This window comes from Pyrgilauda ruficollis, unplaced genomic scaffold, assembly GCF_017590135.1.
Source record: "Pyrgilauda ruficollis isolate IOZ18807 unplaced genomic scaffold, ASM1759013v1 scaffold165, whole genome shotgun sequence".
Taxonomy (NCBI): domain Eukaryota; kingdom Metazoa; phylum Chordata; class Aves; order Passeriformes; family Passeridae; genus Pyrgilauda; species Pyrgilauda ruficollis.
The window spans coordinates 414,483-429,866 of record NW_024515320.1 but is presented as its reverse complement, the minus strand read 5'-3'; the positions used below and the strand labels follow the sequence as shown (position 1 = coordinate 429,866).

General features: G+C 59.2%; 2 protein-coding genes across 4 annotated transcripts in view; one reads left to right on the top strand and one right to left on the bottom strand.

Annotated features, from left to right (window-relative positions):
* The first annotated feature begins 2,184 nt into the window (after nucleotides 1-2,184).
* ZNF362 (zinc finger protein 362) lies at nucleotides 2,185-8,648 on the top strand. Of its 3 annotated transcripts, none has more exons than XM_041463549.1 (8): nucleotides 2,185-2,325; nucleotides 5,241-5,304; nucleotides 5,436-5,682; nucleotides 5,768-6,089; nucleotides 6,188-6,412; nucleotides 7,217-7,295; nucleotides 7,369-7,527; nucleotides 7,599-8,648. In XM_041463549.1, the coding sequence occupies exons 2-8, from the start codon at nucleotides 5,242-5,244 to the stop codon at nucleotides 7,713-7,715; spliced, it is 1,212 nt and encodes a 403-aa protein (XP_041319483.1). In that variant the 5' UTR covers nucleotides 2,185-2,325; nucleotide 5,241; the 3' UTR covers nucleotides 7,716-8,648. The 3 variants fall into 3 exon arrangements, with proteins under 3 accessions (XP_041319483.1, XP_041319484.1, XP_041319482.1); XM_041463550.1 differs by having other exon boundaries at nucleotides 6,222-6,412; nucleotides 7,599-7,742; XM_041463548.1 differs by having other exon boundaries at nucleotides 7,217-8,648.
* A 1,360-nt stretch (nucleotides 8,649-10,008) lies between these two features.
* LOC121351350 (polyhomeotic-like protein 2) overlaps nucleotides 10,009-15,384 on the bottom strand; it is a 9,632-nt gene continuing 4,256 nt past the window's right edge. The window contains 6 exon segments of the mRNA XM_041463423.1: nucleotides 10,009-10,764; nucleotides 11,228-11,522; nucleotides 11,873-12,014; nucleotides 12,549-12,663; nucleotides 12,778-12,907; nucleotides 14,396-14,589. Coding sequence (XP_041319357.1) covers nucleotides 10,610-10,764; nucleotides 11,228-11,522; nucleotides 11,873-12,014; nucleotides 12,549-12,663; nucleotides 12,778-12,907; nucleotides 14,396-14,589 — 1,031 coding nt within the window. The 3' untranslated portion in view covers nucleotides 10,009-10,609.

The window sequence follows — 15,384 nt, the reverse complement described above, 5'->3', positions numbered from 1 at the left end:
TCTGTTTTTATTTTCCTTTTTTTTTTTTTTTTTTTTTTTTGTTGTTTTCTCTCTATTTTCAGGCAAAACCCCACGTTCCCACGGGTCGGGTAGGTCGGAGCCGCTTCGCTTTTGTTCCTCCGCTGTGGGATCTCGCGCGCCGGGGGCTGGCGGGGGGTTCGGGGTGTGTGAAGTTGTCCTCCTCCTTGTCCCCCCGTAGAAAAACGCCCCACGTGCAGCACCCGGTCTCAGCTAGAGCTGGAGATGGACGCGGATAAGGGGAAGCAACGCCAGTACTCGCAGAGGTGGGCATGATGGCTGGATCGAGGGGATCACAGGGAGGAAAAAAAACCCTGCTTTTGTACATTTACAGCTTAAAATAGCATCCAATGCAACGGTGTGCATGCATGTGATTATATGTGTGCTTATGGAAATAATATATATATGCACACCAGAATCCAGGTATTATATGTGTATATATATATATGTCTGTATAAGCGGGGGCATGGTATTTTTTGGGGGTATTTTGGGGGTGTGAGGGGCTCCTTGCCTACCCCCTCTGCAGGGGGGGGACCCTGCTCTCGGTGTATGTGTGACCCCTTGATATTTCCCTTTTAAGTAATGTGCCTTTATATGCATAAAATAATAACGTTCACCCTCAACCCCCCCACCTTCTGCTTTTTCCCTTAAAAATGTGGATTTTTGGTCGTTGGGCGCGATGTCAGGACAAGTGCATGTTGGATTTGGTGCTCTCACTCCCTCCTCAGGGTGATCCCCTGCCTGTGCCTCGGTTTCCCTGCGTGCTGTCACCCAGGAGTGACGACCCCCCCGTGCTGCTGGGGGTGGGCATTTGCCCCGGGCTGATTTGCGGTGCTGGCTTTGCCTTGCAGGGTGCCTGGCTGGTCTCTTTTGCTGTGGGGGGTGGGTGCATTTGAGGTCTGGGGGAGCAGGACCCCCCTCAGGCTGGGGAGTGGTGTGTTTTGTGGGGCATGTGTGCCCTGTGTCTGGTGTGTCACCCCACGGGCTCTGGGTCTCCCTGCAGGCTGTCCCCGTGTCCCCTCTGCTGGGTCACTGGACCAAAACTGTGGATTTGGGGTCACACTGCCTTGGCCCCCATCTTTTGGGAGTGTTGCCACCCTGGCCCCCCCTCCTCCAGCCCCGAGTTGGGCACCGTGTGGGGGTCTCCAGTGTGGCTTTGCCTCCCCTCCCGCTTGCCACTGGTGCTTGGTTCCTCAGCCTGCCCTGTGCACCCCTTTTCCGGCACAGGGACCCTCGGTCCAGGCTGGGGCTCCTTTTGGGTTGGTTTTGCTGGAAATGCAGAAGGAGAAGCCCCAGCCCAGGGCCCTTCGGGGGGCGGAAGCCGGGGGTTTAATTGGTTCCATCTTGGGTGAATTCTTGTGGCGTGCAGGCCACCCCCTCCCCGAGCCACAGGGGGCTCGCCCGGCGTTCCTGCTTCGCAGCCATGCCTGCCTTCTGCCCCCTTCGCCTTGGGGTGAATCCTTCCTGGATAAGGACAGTCTGGGCAGGGAGGGATGTGCGTTCCCTGAGGATGGTGCTAGATGCTGGTTCCTACCCTGGTGGCTTTGGAACGCAGGTTTTGTGGATGGGCACTTGCTTTCCCTCCAAAACTCCTCCTGCTCCAGGTGAACCCTAGGGAGACTTGTTCTTAAGAGGGGACAGGGGCCATGGCCTTGTGTTTTTGGGGGGAAACTGAGGCATGGTGGAAGGCAGAGCTGGGTTCCCTGACCCAGGGACCATTCCTAGTCTGGCCTGTGTTGGGAAGGACGTGCTGGGATTTGGGTGGGGAGCGTGCAGGGTCCATCCATCCCCCGGCTTGGTTCTCCCCTGTGCGCCGTCTCTGGCCGCCGCCAGCTTTCCTGCGCTCGCCGCTTGGCATGGGGGTGGGACCTGTGCCCTGATGCTCTTGCTGGGATACTTGGGGACACCAAACTCGGTGTCTTGCTTGGTCAAGGACACGTTTAGCTACCAAAGGCTGCTCTGATCACCCCACATCCCTCCCCTCACCTCCCAGACCCCCCACTTTCAGGCTGTACCAGGTTGGTGGTCGCTCACCGGTCCCTGGGAGCTGCCCCTTTTCTCTCGGCAGTGGCGTGAAAAGAAATCTCTTGTTTCTTTTTATTTCAGCGAAGGCGAGACAGAGAGGGCTGCCAAGGTAGAGGCGTTCCCTAGAGAACTGTAGCTTGACTTAGCGGCAGTTGGGTAGGAAGTTGGAAGGCTCTAGTGAGCTCGTGCCCACCCGTGCCATCATCTACCTCCCATCAATCTGGAGCCTCAGCGACACGTCTCCCCAGGCAGCTGCGCCCACCTGGCTCCAGAGGCCACCCTGTGAGTACCAACCACCGCCGACCCCGACGGCCCCGGCACCGCCGCCCCCTCGCTGCCACCGCCCCCGCTCTCCCCTCGCCACCCCCAGCCCTGGCTTGCCAGCTTCTCCCGCTCTTCCCTCCCCGTGGGTGCGGAGGCCAGGAGGCTTTTGGTCTCTTTTTAGGGTGCTGCTGCTTGCCCCCTTGGCCCGGCTGAGCGGTGATGCCGGGTACTGTGCTGTTCTGGGGAATTTGGGTTTCAGCCCATGGTTCTGGGGCTCTGTGCATCTTCCTGCTTGCTCTTCCCACATCCCTCTCCTCTGGCTGGGCTGCTTGGGTCTCCACCATGCTTTGGGCACCCACCTTGTCCCTGGGGATAACCTTCGACAACCCCTCAGCAGCCAAATCTGGTGCCTGTGGAGGATGTCAGGGGCTCTTCCCACCCATGGTTTGGACCACAGGACCCCATGCCACTGGAGATGCTACCCAAGAGATGTTACCCCCTGCCCAGCCAAAAAACTGGGGGGGCACAGAGAGCCCTACCACCCCCCCGTGCCCTGCAGAGCTGGGGGGAGACGTGCCGCAGCATTCCCTACCCTTCATAATTTCCATTTTAATGGATTTTCTTTTTTATCCACCTTTGCTGCATGTCAGCTTCCATTTTTCATAGTTAGCTGAGAATAGAGAAAAAGGGAGTTTTTATATATATACTTTTTTTTCCATCTGCCTTCTTCCCCCTCCCACTCCGTTTCCCAGCCCCAGAGAAGGGGACGCCGCTCCCGACGAAACACTGCACAATTTGTAACATTAAATCGGGACAGGAACAGGGATTTTTATAATTATTTTGGCAACGCCGACCATTTCTTCCCTCTTGTTCATCCAGCTCCGAGTGTGGTGGTTTTGCAAGTAATTTTCATTTCTTTAGTAAGCCCTCCTCAGGTGGGGGTGGGGAAACACGTGATATTGTGCTTTTCTCCCCAAAATACCCTTTGTGCCTTTCCAGTCTGCTCCAGCTTTGCAGGAAGGATCCTGGGACTGGTGTAGGGGTTGGTGCCGTGTCCTGGTGATGGTTTGGGGGCCACGCCGGTGGCTTTGATCCGTCTGGGTGCTGCTGCCGGCTCCACTGGAGCCCGGCGTGCTGTCGGGACAGGGAGAACGATGGACAGATGGACGGATGAGAAGGACACAGGTCACGGGGCACCTGCTGAGATGGGGAATCAGCTCCAAAAAACCCTTTTCTAATCATAGCTCCAGTTTCCTGTTTTCCCACGACTGCTCTCGGGTGGGGGATTGGTGCGGGGTGCTTGGTCATGCTTAGGGGGCTCAGAGCCCTCCTGCCTGAGCTCATGCTCCCTGCCTGTCTCTGTACAAGGGATTCCCTGCTGCCAGCTCTGCTTGTGTCCCTGGTTCCCGGTGTCCAGCCCCTCATGCTGGCACTGGCATCCCTCCTCCTGTGCCCATCATCCCAAGAGATCTTATATATGTGTGTATATATACACACACACACACGTAGCCAGTGGGTAAATGCACACTGTGGGCGGCCTGTGGGTGCATATATAATTACACAAAGTAGCTGGCAGCGGCTGCGTCTGTGCATGGGAAGGTGCATTGAACATCCCCGGTGAATTGCTGTTCTGTGGCACGGAGTGGGACTTTGCCTCCCCACTGTGCCACTGGGATCTGGACCTGCTATCACTTCAAAACCCTAAAATTTGGTGTTTGGGCAGCTGGGAGGTGACCTGGAGTGGTTCAAGACTGGGAAGGGGAATTCCCAGAACTGATACCTGGGTGGTGTCCGGGACAGTCTGTGGCATTGAGGTCTGCCATGAGAAACTGCTCCCATTCCTTGATACCCTGGAACACACCTCGTCCTGTGCCAGGCTGCTCCGTAGCGCAAGGGCAGGTGGTTCCTTCCTCCCTGCCTTGGTTTCCTCCCAAAATGGGCATGGTCCATCCCACAGCTTCTTCAGCCTGGGGTAGCTGCTGGGAAGTTACATTCTGGTGGGAGCAGGATTCCCTTTCTCTGGGTGCTGCCCACCTGCCTATGGGGAGCTCAGAGTGTGTTTGAAACCTGGGGCAGCAAGTGGGAGGAGGAAGAGGAGAAAAACTCATCATCCCCAGATCCTGCCACCCCCAAAGCTTCTGGGGATGCACTTTGCTGGAGGCATCACTCTAGTTTCTCCTGGAATCCTTGCCATGGCCTGGTTTATCTTGGAGCCAGAGCTCCTGGGGGACCCTCTCCCATACATCCCATCAGGATGCTATAGATGCTTACCCTCGTGTCCCTGTAGTGGGATTTGCCAGGGTGGTGATGCCTGGTGATGCTGGGCCGCTCTACTGGGATCATCCTCTTGCTGCTCCCTTGCAGCTGTTTCCCATTACCCAAAGATGGATTTAGAATGAATTTCCCCAACACCTTCAAGTGTCTCCATATAACTCCCAGCCCTGCTGGTTCCTGGTGTTCCTGTTGAGCTGCTCCTGGGTGTCACAGGCACTTCACTTGGCTTTGGAGGCATATTTTAGGGGGATTCAGCTGGGACTGCTGTGGGGTTCAGTGTGCTGCTGTGCTCGCCCTCTCCCATGGCAGTGTCCCATCCACCTCTAATCCCTTCCTGGGTGGGAGAAATACTTCCAGAGCTTGGAAGACTTGGGGATTTTCCCCAAATTTCAGCTTCCTCCTTTTCCAAATAGTGTCCTAGTGCACTCACCTGTGTTTTGTGGTCTTGGAGCAGGCAGGTGCTTGGTGTCTGCCTAATCCTACTGGAGTTTTCATCTGGGAAGGTGCTAAGGGGGTTCCCCAGTCTGTCCCCCATGCCAGCTCCCTGCCTTTGCTTAGAATCTGGGGGGGTGATGGTTTGTTTTGGGGGGTTCAAGGTGGAAGGAGGGGGACCATGTGGCAGCCAGTGATGTCCCATAACCGCCCCCCTCTCTCCCCAGGATGGCGGAGCCTCGCTTCAACAACCCCTACTTCTGGCCGCCCCCCCCCACCATGCCCAGCCAGGTAGGACCCCTGCACTGGGATTCTGGGAGGAGGGAGGATGAATGGGTGTGGAGAGCATTGAGGGGGAGGCTGGGAGTTCCAAGGATCCCAGTTCCTCTGCCCTCACCCACCTGTCTGCCTTTTTCCCCCAGCTGGACAACCTGGTCCTGATCAACAAAATCAAGGAGCAGTTGATGGCGGAGAAGATCCGCCCCCCGCACCTGCCTCCCACCTCGGTGGCCTCGCAGCAGCCCCTTCTGGTGCCCCCCTCGCCTGCTGAGAGCAGCCAGTCCATCATGTCCCTGCCAAAGCTGCAGCAGGTGCCAGGGCTGCACCCCCAGGCCGTGCCCCAGCCTGACGTGGCCCTGCACGCCCGGCCGGCCACCAGCACCGTCACAGGTACTGCCGCTGGTCCCACCACTCTGGGGGACAGAGAGGGGTGTGGGTCCCCTCAAAACTAACACTCTGTCACTTTGGCCATTAGGGTTGGGGCTGGCATCCCGTGCACCGGCCGTCAGCACCTCGGAATCCAGCCCAGGAACAGGGACCACCACCCCCTCGACCCCCACCTCCACCAGTCAGAGCCGCCTCATCGCTTCCTCGCCCACCCTAATCTCAGGAATCACCAGCCCCCCCCTCCTCGACTCCATCAAGACAATCCAGGGCCACGGCTTGCTGGGAGCGCCCAAGGCTGAGCGGGGCCGGAAGAAGATCAAGGCGGAAAACCCTTCGGGACCGCCGGTGCTGGTGGTGCCCTACCCCATCCTGGCCTCAGGGGAGACGGCCAAAGAGGGGAAGACGTACAGGTAGGCACACCCCCGCCCGCTGTGGGGGCCGGGGGCGATGGCGGGGAGCCCCCCCACCCCAGCCCGGTCCCTGCGGGGTTCTCCCCCACACCCTCCAGGTGTAAGGTCTGCCCCTTGACGTTCTTCACCAAGTCGGAGATGCAGATCCACTCCAAGTCGCACACAGAGGCCAAGCCCCACAAGTGCCCCCACTGCTCCAAGTCCTTCGCCAATGCCTCCTACCTGGCCCAGCACCTGCGCATCCACCTGGGCGTCAAACCCTACCACTGCTCCTACTGTGAGAAGTCCTTCCGCCAGCTCTCCCACCTCCAGCAGCACACCCGGTGAGGGCCCCGCCGCGGGGCTGGGGACACTTGTTCCTGCTGGCCAGGGAGGGGCACCCCACACCCACCAATCTTTCCTGACGTCCTTTATGGCCTTGCTCTGCTTGTTGGTCCTACTGCCATCATCTCCTTCTTCTTCATCCCCCATCATCTCCAGCACCTTCATTGTCTCTGCCACACTCATCACTCCCACTGTGCTCATCGATTCCCCCCACACTGGCTGTCCCCATTGCCTTTATCATCCCCACCATACTCATCATTTTCAGCACTTCCATGGGCTCCTCCGTGCTTATCATCTCCACTACCTTCATCATCCCCACCATGCCAGTATGACTCCACAGCCTTCATTATCCCCACTGTGCTCAACATCTCCACCACCTTCATAGTCTCTGGTACCTCCGTGGTCTCCACTGCCTTCTTTCCAGCCACGTTCACCATCGCCACCATGTTCATCATCTTCATTACCTTTATTGCCCCAACCATGCTCAGCCATCTCCATTGTGCTTTTTCCCACCACTTTGTTCATCCCCACCATGCCCACCACCTTCAGTTGAACCCACCATGTCATCTGTGCATGCATGCCCGTCCATCTCCTCCACACTCATCAGTTTCCAGCACTTCCATCCTCTCCCAATCCCCGTCTCTCAGCCCCATGTCTCGCCCCCTTCTCCCCTGTCACCTCCTGGGGCAGAGATGTCGCTGTGCCCACTGTAACCCCCCACTCCAGTGTGACCCCATGGATGGGATTGGCGCTGTCCCTGGTGGTGGAAGGGGAGGTGACAATGACAATGTGTGTGTCCCCAGAATCCACACCGGCGACAGACCCTACAAGTGCCCGCACCCCGGCTGCGAGAAGGCCTTCACCCAGCTCTCCAACCTCCAGGTCAGTGTGGGGGGACCCGGGGCAGGGGGCACGGGGTCACCATGGTCCCCCCTGACTCCCTCTGTCCCCTCAGTCCCACCAGCGCCAGCACAACAAGGACAAGCCCTACAAGTGCCCCAACTGCTACCGGGCGTACACGGACTCGGCCTCGCTGCAGATCCACCTGTCTGCACACGCCATCAAGCACGCCAAGGCCTATTGCTGCAGCATGTGCGGCCGTGCCTACACCTCGGTGAGCATGGGGGATGCCCCAAAACCTGCCCGCAGCCCCCAGCCCCCCGCTCACCCCTGTGCCCCCCACAGGAGACCTATCTGATGAAGCACATGTCCAAACACACGGTGGTGGAGCACCTGGTCAGCCAGCACTCGCCGCAGCGGACGGAGTCACCCGGCATTCCCGTACGGATCTCCCTCATCTAAGCAGGGAGGGGACAGGACCCCCCCAGCATGAGGAGGAGGAAGAGGAGAAGGAGGAAAAGGAGGAGGAGGAGGAGGAGGAAGAGGAGGAGGACGAGACCCCCAGCGCCGCGGGCCACGCCCGGGCTGTGCTCCTGCCCGGCTCCCGCAGGTTTGGTGACATCCAAAGACGGTTTCAGAGCACTTTGAATCTCTGCGGTTTGGTTTCTTCGGGGGGGCAGTGGGGTTGGGGGTGTCCCCCCTGCCAGGCCCCGCCCCCCATTTTTGGATACAAATATATATATATATATTTATTGGCCAAGAACTTGGTGCTGCTAAAGACCAGAAATTCACCCCAAAAACGAACCGTGGATGGAGCAAAAAGCAGCTGGGGGGGGGCAAAGTCCCACCACCCCCCCCACACAGACTCTGGGCCCAAGCGCCTCCATTTGGGGTTGATTTTTAACCATTTTGGGGGTTTTTTGTGTTCTTTTGGGGTCCCTTTCGAGGGCGAAGCTGCGGGCAGAGCTGCGTCCCCCCGGTGATGGCCCCCCCATTCCGCAGCCCCAGTTTTGGGGGGTTCGGGGGTCCCCCTGCTTTGCCTTGTGCCTGCCTGTACATACCCCCTGTATAGAGCCGGGGGGCACTCCCCCCAAACTCATCTATATTCTGTACTTTTTGGTTCATTTTGGATATTAACTGTGTTATTTTTTATACACTTTTTAAGCCTTAACTCAGCGTTTCTTTGGGGTTTTTTGTTGTTTTTTTTTCAGGGTGTTTTATTTACCTTTTATTAATTTTTAACCCCTCTGTTATTTTTTACCCTCCCTATTATTTTTACCCCCTGTCCCCTTATTTTTTACCCCCCCATTATTTCTCCCCTCAATGTTGTACGATATCAATATTGTAACCTTTTTTGTCAGCATGTTAATACTGTGTAAATATGCCTCTTATACACTTAGCCCCCCCTTTTTTCTCCCCTTCCCCCAAAATTTGGGGCTTTTTTATTTTCCTCGCTGCCCAGCCAGGCCAGGCCTCCCTAGAGCTAGTTGGTACCTTATTAAAAAAGGGAAAAAAAAAAAAAAAAAAAGAAAAAAGTGGAGAAAATGGACAAAAAGTTGCCCCTCTCCCTGTTGTCGCCACCCCCTCCTGCATTGTGGTTCCTGGAGAAGCTGGGCGGGCCACGGCCTCACAGTGTGGAAAAGGAATGAAACCCCCCCCAGCCCAGCCCCTTTCCAAAAAAAGAGAATAAAAGAGAACAAAAAAAAGACCAGAACAGGAATTAATGAAACTGGGGGGTTGTGTTTGAGGGGGAGGGGAAGGATGGGGGGAGGGGACTCCCCTGTGGGGACATCTGGGGACACAGGGGGGCCTGGTCCCTGTGGGGCTGCAGGAGGCGAGGATGAAGCTGTGGGTCATCCGCAGCAGGTGCATTGTCCCCAGAGTGTCCCCAGGGAGAGGGGTGGCACAGTGCTCCTGGTCTGTGGGGGGTGTGGGTGACCCACTGCTGGGGACACCAGCTCTGGGGACAGCCCACTCTGGCCACCACTGCTGGGGACATTTCACTGTGGCCTGGGATGCCTCACCATGGCCACGAGTTCTGCAGAGACCTCAGTGTGGCCACCTGGGCACCCTCCAGGAATCTGTCACCAGCTCCAGGGACACCTCATCGTGGCCACAGCTCTGGGGTCACTACACCGTAGCCACCAGCCTCAGGGACATGTCACAGTGGGTACCAGCTCCAAGGATAAGTCACCACCGTGACCACCAGCTTTGGGGACACCTCACCATTGTGCTTACCAGCTTTTGGAACACACTGCTGCCAGCATCAGTGCCTGGGGACACTGCAGCATGGCTGTGTCACTACCACAGCCACCAGCTCTGGGCACACCTCAATCCAGATGTTCCATCCAGGGACCCCTCTCCAGGCCCATCAGCTCCAGGGATGTGTCACCGCCCCGGGACCATCTCCAGGAACGTGTCACCACCTCCCCTCCTGTGCCCCTCCCCACCTCACCGACTTCAGGACCCTGTGTCCCCCTAAGCACTGTGACTTGGGGGTCACCTGGAGGTGCCACTGTCACCACAGGCTCCTGGGAGGGGAACATCACCCCAGCTCCCAACCTGGGGGGCAGCAGGGATCCCCAGGTCACACAACCCCAACCCTGTCCCCACTGCCCGCAGGAAGTCCCACCACCCATGGTGGCACTTGGGGACATCCCTGAGTTGCTGCCTTAGTTTACATGAGAAGAAATGTGGAGGTGGGAAGTGAAGAAAACTGGGAGGGTCCAAAGTTTGTTTTTTTTTTTTTTCAGTGTTTATTAAAAACAAAAACAAAAAACAGGAAAAGGGGGGGTGGGACCATGTGTTTTTTTCAATTTTTTTTTTCCTTTTCTTTTCTTAAAAAGATCGTGCTGGCTGAGGGGGGAGTGGGGGGGTCCTTACCTGCCTGGGGGGGACCCCCACCACTGTCCTCTGCTAAGGTGCCCCCAAAAACAGCCCAGTGTGTGGGGGTGTGTGTGAATGGGGGTGACGCCTCCTCCGCGCCCCCCACCTCTCCCTGACCCCCTGGGGGGGGCAGTCCAAGCCTCCCTGGGGCCCCAATCCCAGCTGGGGGAGGGAGCACACGTTAAGGCAACCGTCCTGCTTGGCTCTGCTGACCTGGGGGGGACACGGGGCAACACGTGGGGACCCCCCTCCCTGCTGGAGAAGGGGGGGTGACCCCCCAAAACTGGGGGGGGGCTCTAAAGCTAGGGGCTATTTACACCCCCCGGGGGGGCAGGGGGGGCGGGGTGTGCTCACAAGTGTCTCCCCCCCTCGCCCCCTCCCCGGGGCCGCGTGGGGGGTCAGGGGTCCTGCGGGGCTCCCGGGAGGGTCAGGGGTCCCACGGGGGGGAGTGGGGTCCCGTGGCCCCCCCCTCAGGAGTCCTTGAGCATGTTGATGCGGGCATAGATCTTGAGCGCAGGGCCCAGCTTGATGTTCATGGTGCTCATGAGATGATCCTCCTTGAGCAGCAGCAGCGCCTGCCCATCGATCTCCTGAGCCCGGAACTCCTCCGCGATCTCCTGGCAGCCTGTGGGGAGGGGCAGCATCAGCAAAGCCTCTCAGAGCCCCCAAAAATACACTTAGGGGCTTCTCTGTGCTTAAATCCCCCGAAAAATCTATTTAGGGAATTATCATATGTAAATCTCCTCCTCCTCCAATTATCCTGTAGGTTTATTTGTAAGTCCCCCTGCCCCCGCCCCAAATATTAATGGGTTTGTGAGTAGAATTTATCCCCCCCAAAATATTTATGGGGTTATCTGTGAGTAAATTATCCCCCAAAAATATATTTATCGGATTATCTATGTATAAATCCTACCCAAAAATAGATCTATGGGGTTCTCCGTGAATAAATCTCTCCCCAAAATCACAATTTTGGGGTTATCCTTGAGTAGATCCCTCCTTGACCACATCTTGAGGGACATAAACCTTCCCAAAACCACAGTGCTGGGTATCTATGGGTAGATCCCTGTCCATCCCAGGACATTCCTCACCCGGCAGCGAGCGGATGAACTCGTAGACGTCCTCCACGTTCCACTTGCTGGGCTCGCTGGGCAGGAAGCGGTGGCCGAGGCCGGGCAGGTCGCGGCCGTGCACGTCCGGCAGCTCCATGTCCCGCAGCTCCAGCTCCCGCTCCCCCTGCCGGCGCCGGGACGTGGAGGAGCTGGCGGAGATGGGCGACAGCGGCTCCTCGTAGCTGGAGTTGTCAGAGCAGCGGCTGGAATCCTCCTGGCTGTGGTTGAGCTGCAACGACGCCGTCACCGACCCCGCTGGGACGGATCCCGGGGGCTGCGGGGGCAGTGCTGGCCTCAGCACCTGCCCCACGTCCCCAAAATTCAGGGACAAACCCCAGCCTCACGTGCACCCCGTGTTCCCAGAACGCAGCGACAAACCCCAGGCTCAGCACCCACCCCACGTCCCCCCAGCTGAGGCCAAAGCCCAGCCTCAGTGCCCACCCCACATCCCCATAACTGGCAGTAAATCCTGCACTCAGCGCCCACCCTGTGCCCCAAAAGTCAGGGACAAACCCAAGGCTTGGAGCCCACCCCACATTCCCAAAACTGGGAACAAATTCCAGCCCCAAGGCCAAACCCAGGGGACAAACCCTGGCCGCAGTTCTCACCCCACGTCCCCCTCACCTGTTTCTTGCTGTCCTTGCTCAGGGGGGGCAGGGTCCCTTTGCAGCTGCGGCGCCGCCCGTGGGGGGGCCCTCCAGGCTTCTGGAGTTTGCTGCGATCTGGGTGGAACAGCCCCACCCTCTTCGTGCAGCCCACATTGTACCTGCACGGAGCCAGGCTCAGGAAGGGGTCCCCACTCCACCAGGGGAACTTTGGGGATACCTCGACCCCGCTGAAGAAGAGGGGAAGGGCGGATTTTGGGGTTACCCCCACCATAGCAAGTAGATTTTAGGGTTACCTTTCCACCACTGGGTGGACTTTTTGGGGTTACTCCTCCCACGCTGAATGGGTTTTCAGGTCACCTTTTCCCTGGCAGGTGGATTTCTGGGGCTACCTCTGCTCTTGTCAAGTGGATTTTGGGGTACCTCTACTCCACTGAAGAGGGTCCAGATTGGTTTTGGGGTTATGTCTGCTCTGTCAGGGGGGTTTGGGGTTGCCTCTACCCTGCTTGGGTAGATTTTGGGGGCTACCTGTATCTGGCTGAGGAAGGGGCTGGGTGGATTTTGGGGTTACCTCTACCCCACTAAGGAGGGGATGGGTCGGTTTTGGGGGGACCTCTACCCACCAAGGAGGGGTTGGGTGGATTCTGGGGTTACCTCTACCCCACCAAGGAGGGGATGGTGGGTTTTGGGGTTACCTCTTGGCACAGGCCATGGAGCAGAAGCGCTTGGAGCGCTTGAACTTGTAGGCGAAGTCAACGCGGCCGCAGAGCTCACACTTCAACTTGGGGGGGTTCCCCTCCTCTTTGGATTCTGGGGGGCGTGGAGGGACACCCAGAGAGAGAAACCAGCCAGCTCAGCCGGGGCGCTCCGGGGGAAATCCCGGGGGCTCCCAGGGGCCGGGCGGGCTGGGGGCCCGGGCGCTACCTTGCAGGTACGGCTCCTCCATGTCCGAGTCGGTGGTGGTGGTGTTGTCCTGCGCTGGGAGCTTGTCCGGCAGCAGCTCCTGCGCATACTGCTTGTGCAGGGCCCCCACCAGCAGCGAGGAGCGGCCCACCTGTGCAACACACCTGGCTGCACCTGTGCCCCGGGCAGTCCTCCCCGTGGGCACGGGGCTGGCAGGGCCCATCCCACCCCCCGGGCAGGATGAGGGTGAGGAGAGGGGGATGCGTCACCAGGTACAGCCCTGCGCCTCCTGGGTGACGTGACAAGGGGGGGGTTTGGGGTCCAGCTATTCCCTGAGTGACCCATTCCCGACCCCTCAAACACGGGAGCAGGGATAAGCACAGGAATGTTACCAGGAATGACTCTACCCCTTCCTGGATGCTGAAGTGCTCAATAACACGGGCAAGGGTTTGGGGGTTCATAATTGGCAAAGTGACCCGCTCTCAACCCCCAAATCCCAACCCCCCAAATCCCAATCCCTCAGCTCCAGGAAGGACAGCAGGTATGTTACCAGGATCAGTTCTGTCTCCTCCCAGATGATGGAAATGCTCAATAACGTGGGCAAGGATTTGGGGGCTCATGACTGTCTGGGCATCCCATTCCCAACCCCCCAAATGCAGAAGCCCTCTTCCCGATTTCCCACATCCAAGAACGAGGACAGGTAGAGGGGATACATTACTGGGAACAGGGGGACTTCTTGCACAATAAGGAACTCAAAAATGTGAAGATTTGGGGATTCACAATGGTGTGGATGCCCCATTCCCAAGCCCCCAAACCCAGAAGCAGGGAGAGGGGAATGCATTCCCAGGAATGGTTCTGCCCCTTCCTGGACAATGAACTGCAGAACAACGTGTGTAACATCTGGGTCACAATTGTCTGGGTGCCTCATTGCCAACCCCTAAAATACAGAAGCTGCCCTCCGACACACAAAATCCAGGGATAAGGATATGGATTGGTGGATACGTTACCAGGAACAGCTCAGTCCCTTCCTGAATGATGAAACACTCAATAATGTGGGAGAAGATTTGGGGGTTCACAAAGGCCTGGATGCCCATTCCTAACATCCCTCTGTCCCAGAAACAGGGGTAGGGAGGGGGGGATACCATACTAGGAACATTTTTGCCCTTTTCTCAGTCGTGAAGCTCTCAGCACACGGGTGGAGGATTTGGGGGGGCGGGGTAGTAATGATTGTTTGGATGCCCCATTCCCAAAACCCCCAAATTCAGAGATAAGGATGCAGAGAAGGATACACATTACTGGGAATGGTTCTGCCCCTTCCTGGATGACATCCTCGATGGAATGGGTGAGGATTTGGGTCTTATGATGGTGGGTACTCCACTCCCAACCTCCCAAATGCAGCAACAAGGGTAGGGACGCTGGGATACGCTACTGGGAAGGGCTGGGCCCCTTCCCGGATGACAAAACACTGAATAACGTGTGCAAGGATGCGGAGCCCCGCTGGCGGGATGAGCCCACTCGGCACCGGAGCAGCTCGGCCCTTTCCCGGATGACGAAGCAGGGACGATTCGGGGGTTCACGCCCCACACCCCGGAGCCTTCCCACCGCCCCAGCCCGGCTCCGGGAGAGCGGGATACGTTACCGGGAAGGGCTCGGCGCCCTCCTGGATGACGAAGCCCTCGATGACGTGCGTGAGGATCTGGGGTTTCACGATGGCCTGGGGCGGTTTGTTCTCACCATTGTGGGGGGCGGCGCCGGCGACGGTGGCGGCAGCGCTGCCGGAGCCCGAGGTCATCCCGGGAATGCGGGGCTGCGCATGGAGGCGCTCGGGGGGCTCTGGGGACAGCGGGGGACACGCGGTGAGGGGCGGGCGCTGACGCCGCGCTGACGCGGGGCCGCGATTTCCATACAGCTGGAACGGGAGCAGCTGCTGCCGCTCCCAGCGCCGCCCAGACAGCCCCCGGCGGCCCCGGGGGGCTGCGAGAGCGGCCAGAGGGCCCCCAAAACAACCGGAGGGCTCCGGACACACCCCGGGAGCGCAGCAGGAGCAGGACAGCCCCGGAGCGGCGCGGGAGGCACCGGCGGGGCCGCGGCTGCCCCGGCACGGACCCATCGGAGCCGGAAAGCCCCGATCGCCCCCAGAAAGGCCCTAACAGGGCTGGGGCAAACCCGGAAAGGCCCGCTCTCCCCCAGCAAAGCCCGGTTCGGCCCCAGGAAGGCCCGAGCTGTCCCGCTAAGGCCGCAGTGCATCCCCGCACGGCCGCGGCAGGGCCCGATGTGCGCCCGCGGGATCCCGGTAACCCCGGCACAGCCCACGGCCCCGGCCCAGCCCGCCCGGCTCCTCTCCCCTCCGGGCCGCCTCGGCCCCGCGGGACCCTCGGGCCGCGCAGGCCCCGGCAACCCCATCACCTTTGTCCGGCGGCGGCGGCGGCTACCGCTGCCCCCGCCCCTCCCTCGCCCGGGCCGCGGGGCCGGACCGGGGCCGGGGGCGGATGCGGAAGTGAGGTCAGAGCCGCCGCCACCGCCGCCCCGGGCCGGGCCTGGCCGCCGCGGTCGGCGCTCACTCACCGGGCGCTCAGGGGGTCGGGGGGGCCATGGCGGGGGGCCCGGGCCGGGGCTGCGGCGGGAGCG

What these genes read in the sequence shown, in the direction of transcription:
- ZNF362 (XM_041463548.1), top strand. Translation starts at nt 5,242, where the DNA reads ATGGCGGAGCCTCGCTTCAACAACCCCTACTTCTGGCCGCCCCCCCCC. An exon ending in CCCCCACCATGCCCAGCCAG is followed by an intron (nt 5,305 to 5,435) that starts GTAGGACCCCTG and finishes TTTTTCCCCCAG; the next exon opens with CTGGACAACCTGGTCCTGAT. An exon ending in CACCTCCAGCAGCACACCCG is followed by an intron (nt 6,413 to 7,216) that starts GTGAGGGCCCCG and finishes GTGTGTCCCCAG; the next exon opens with AATCCACACCGGCGACAGAC.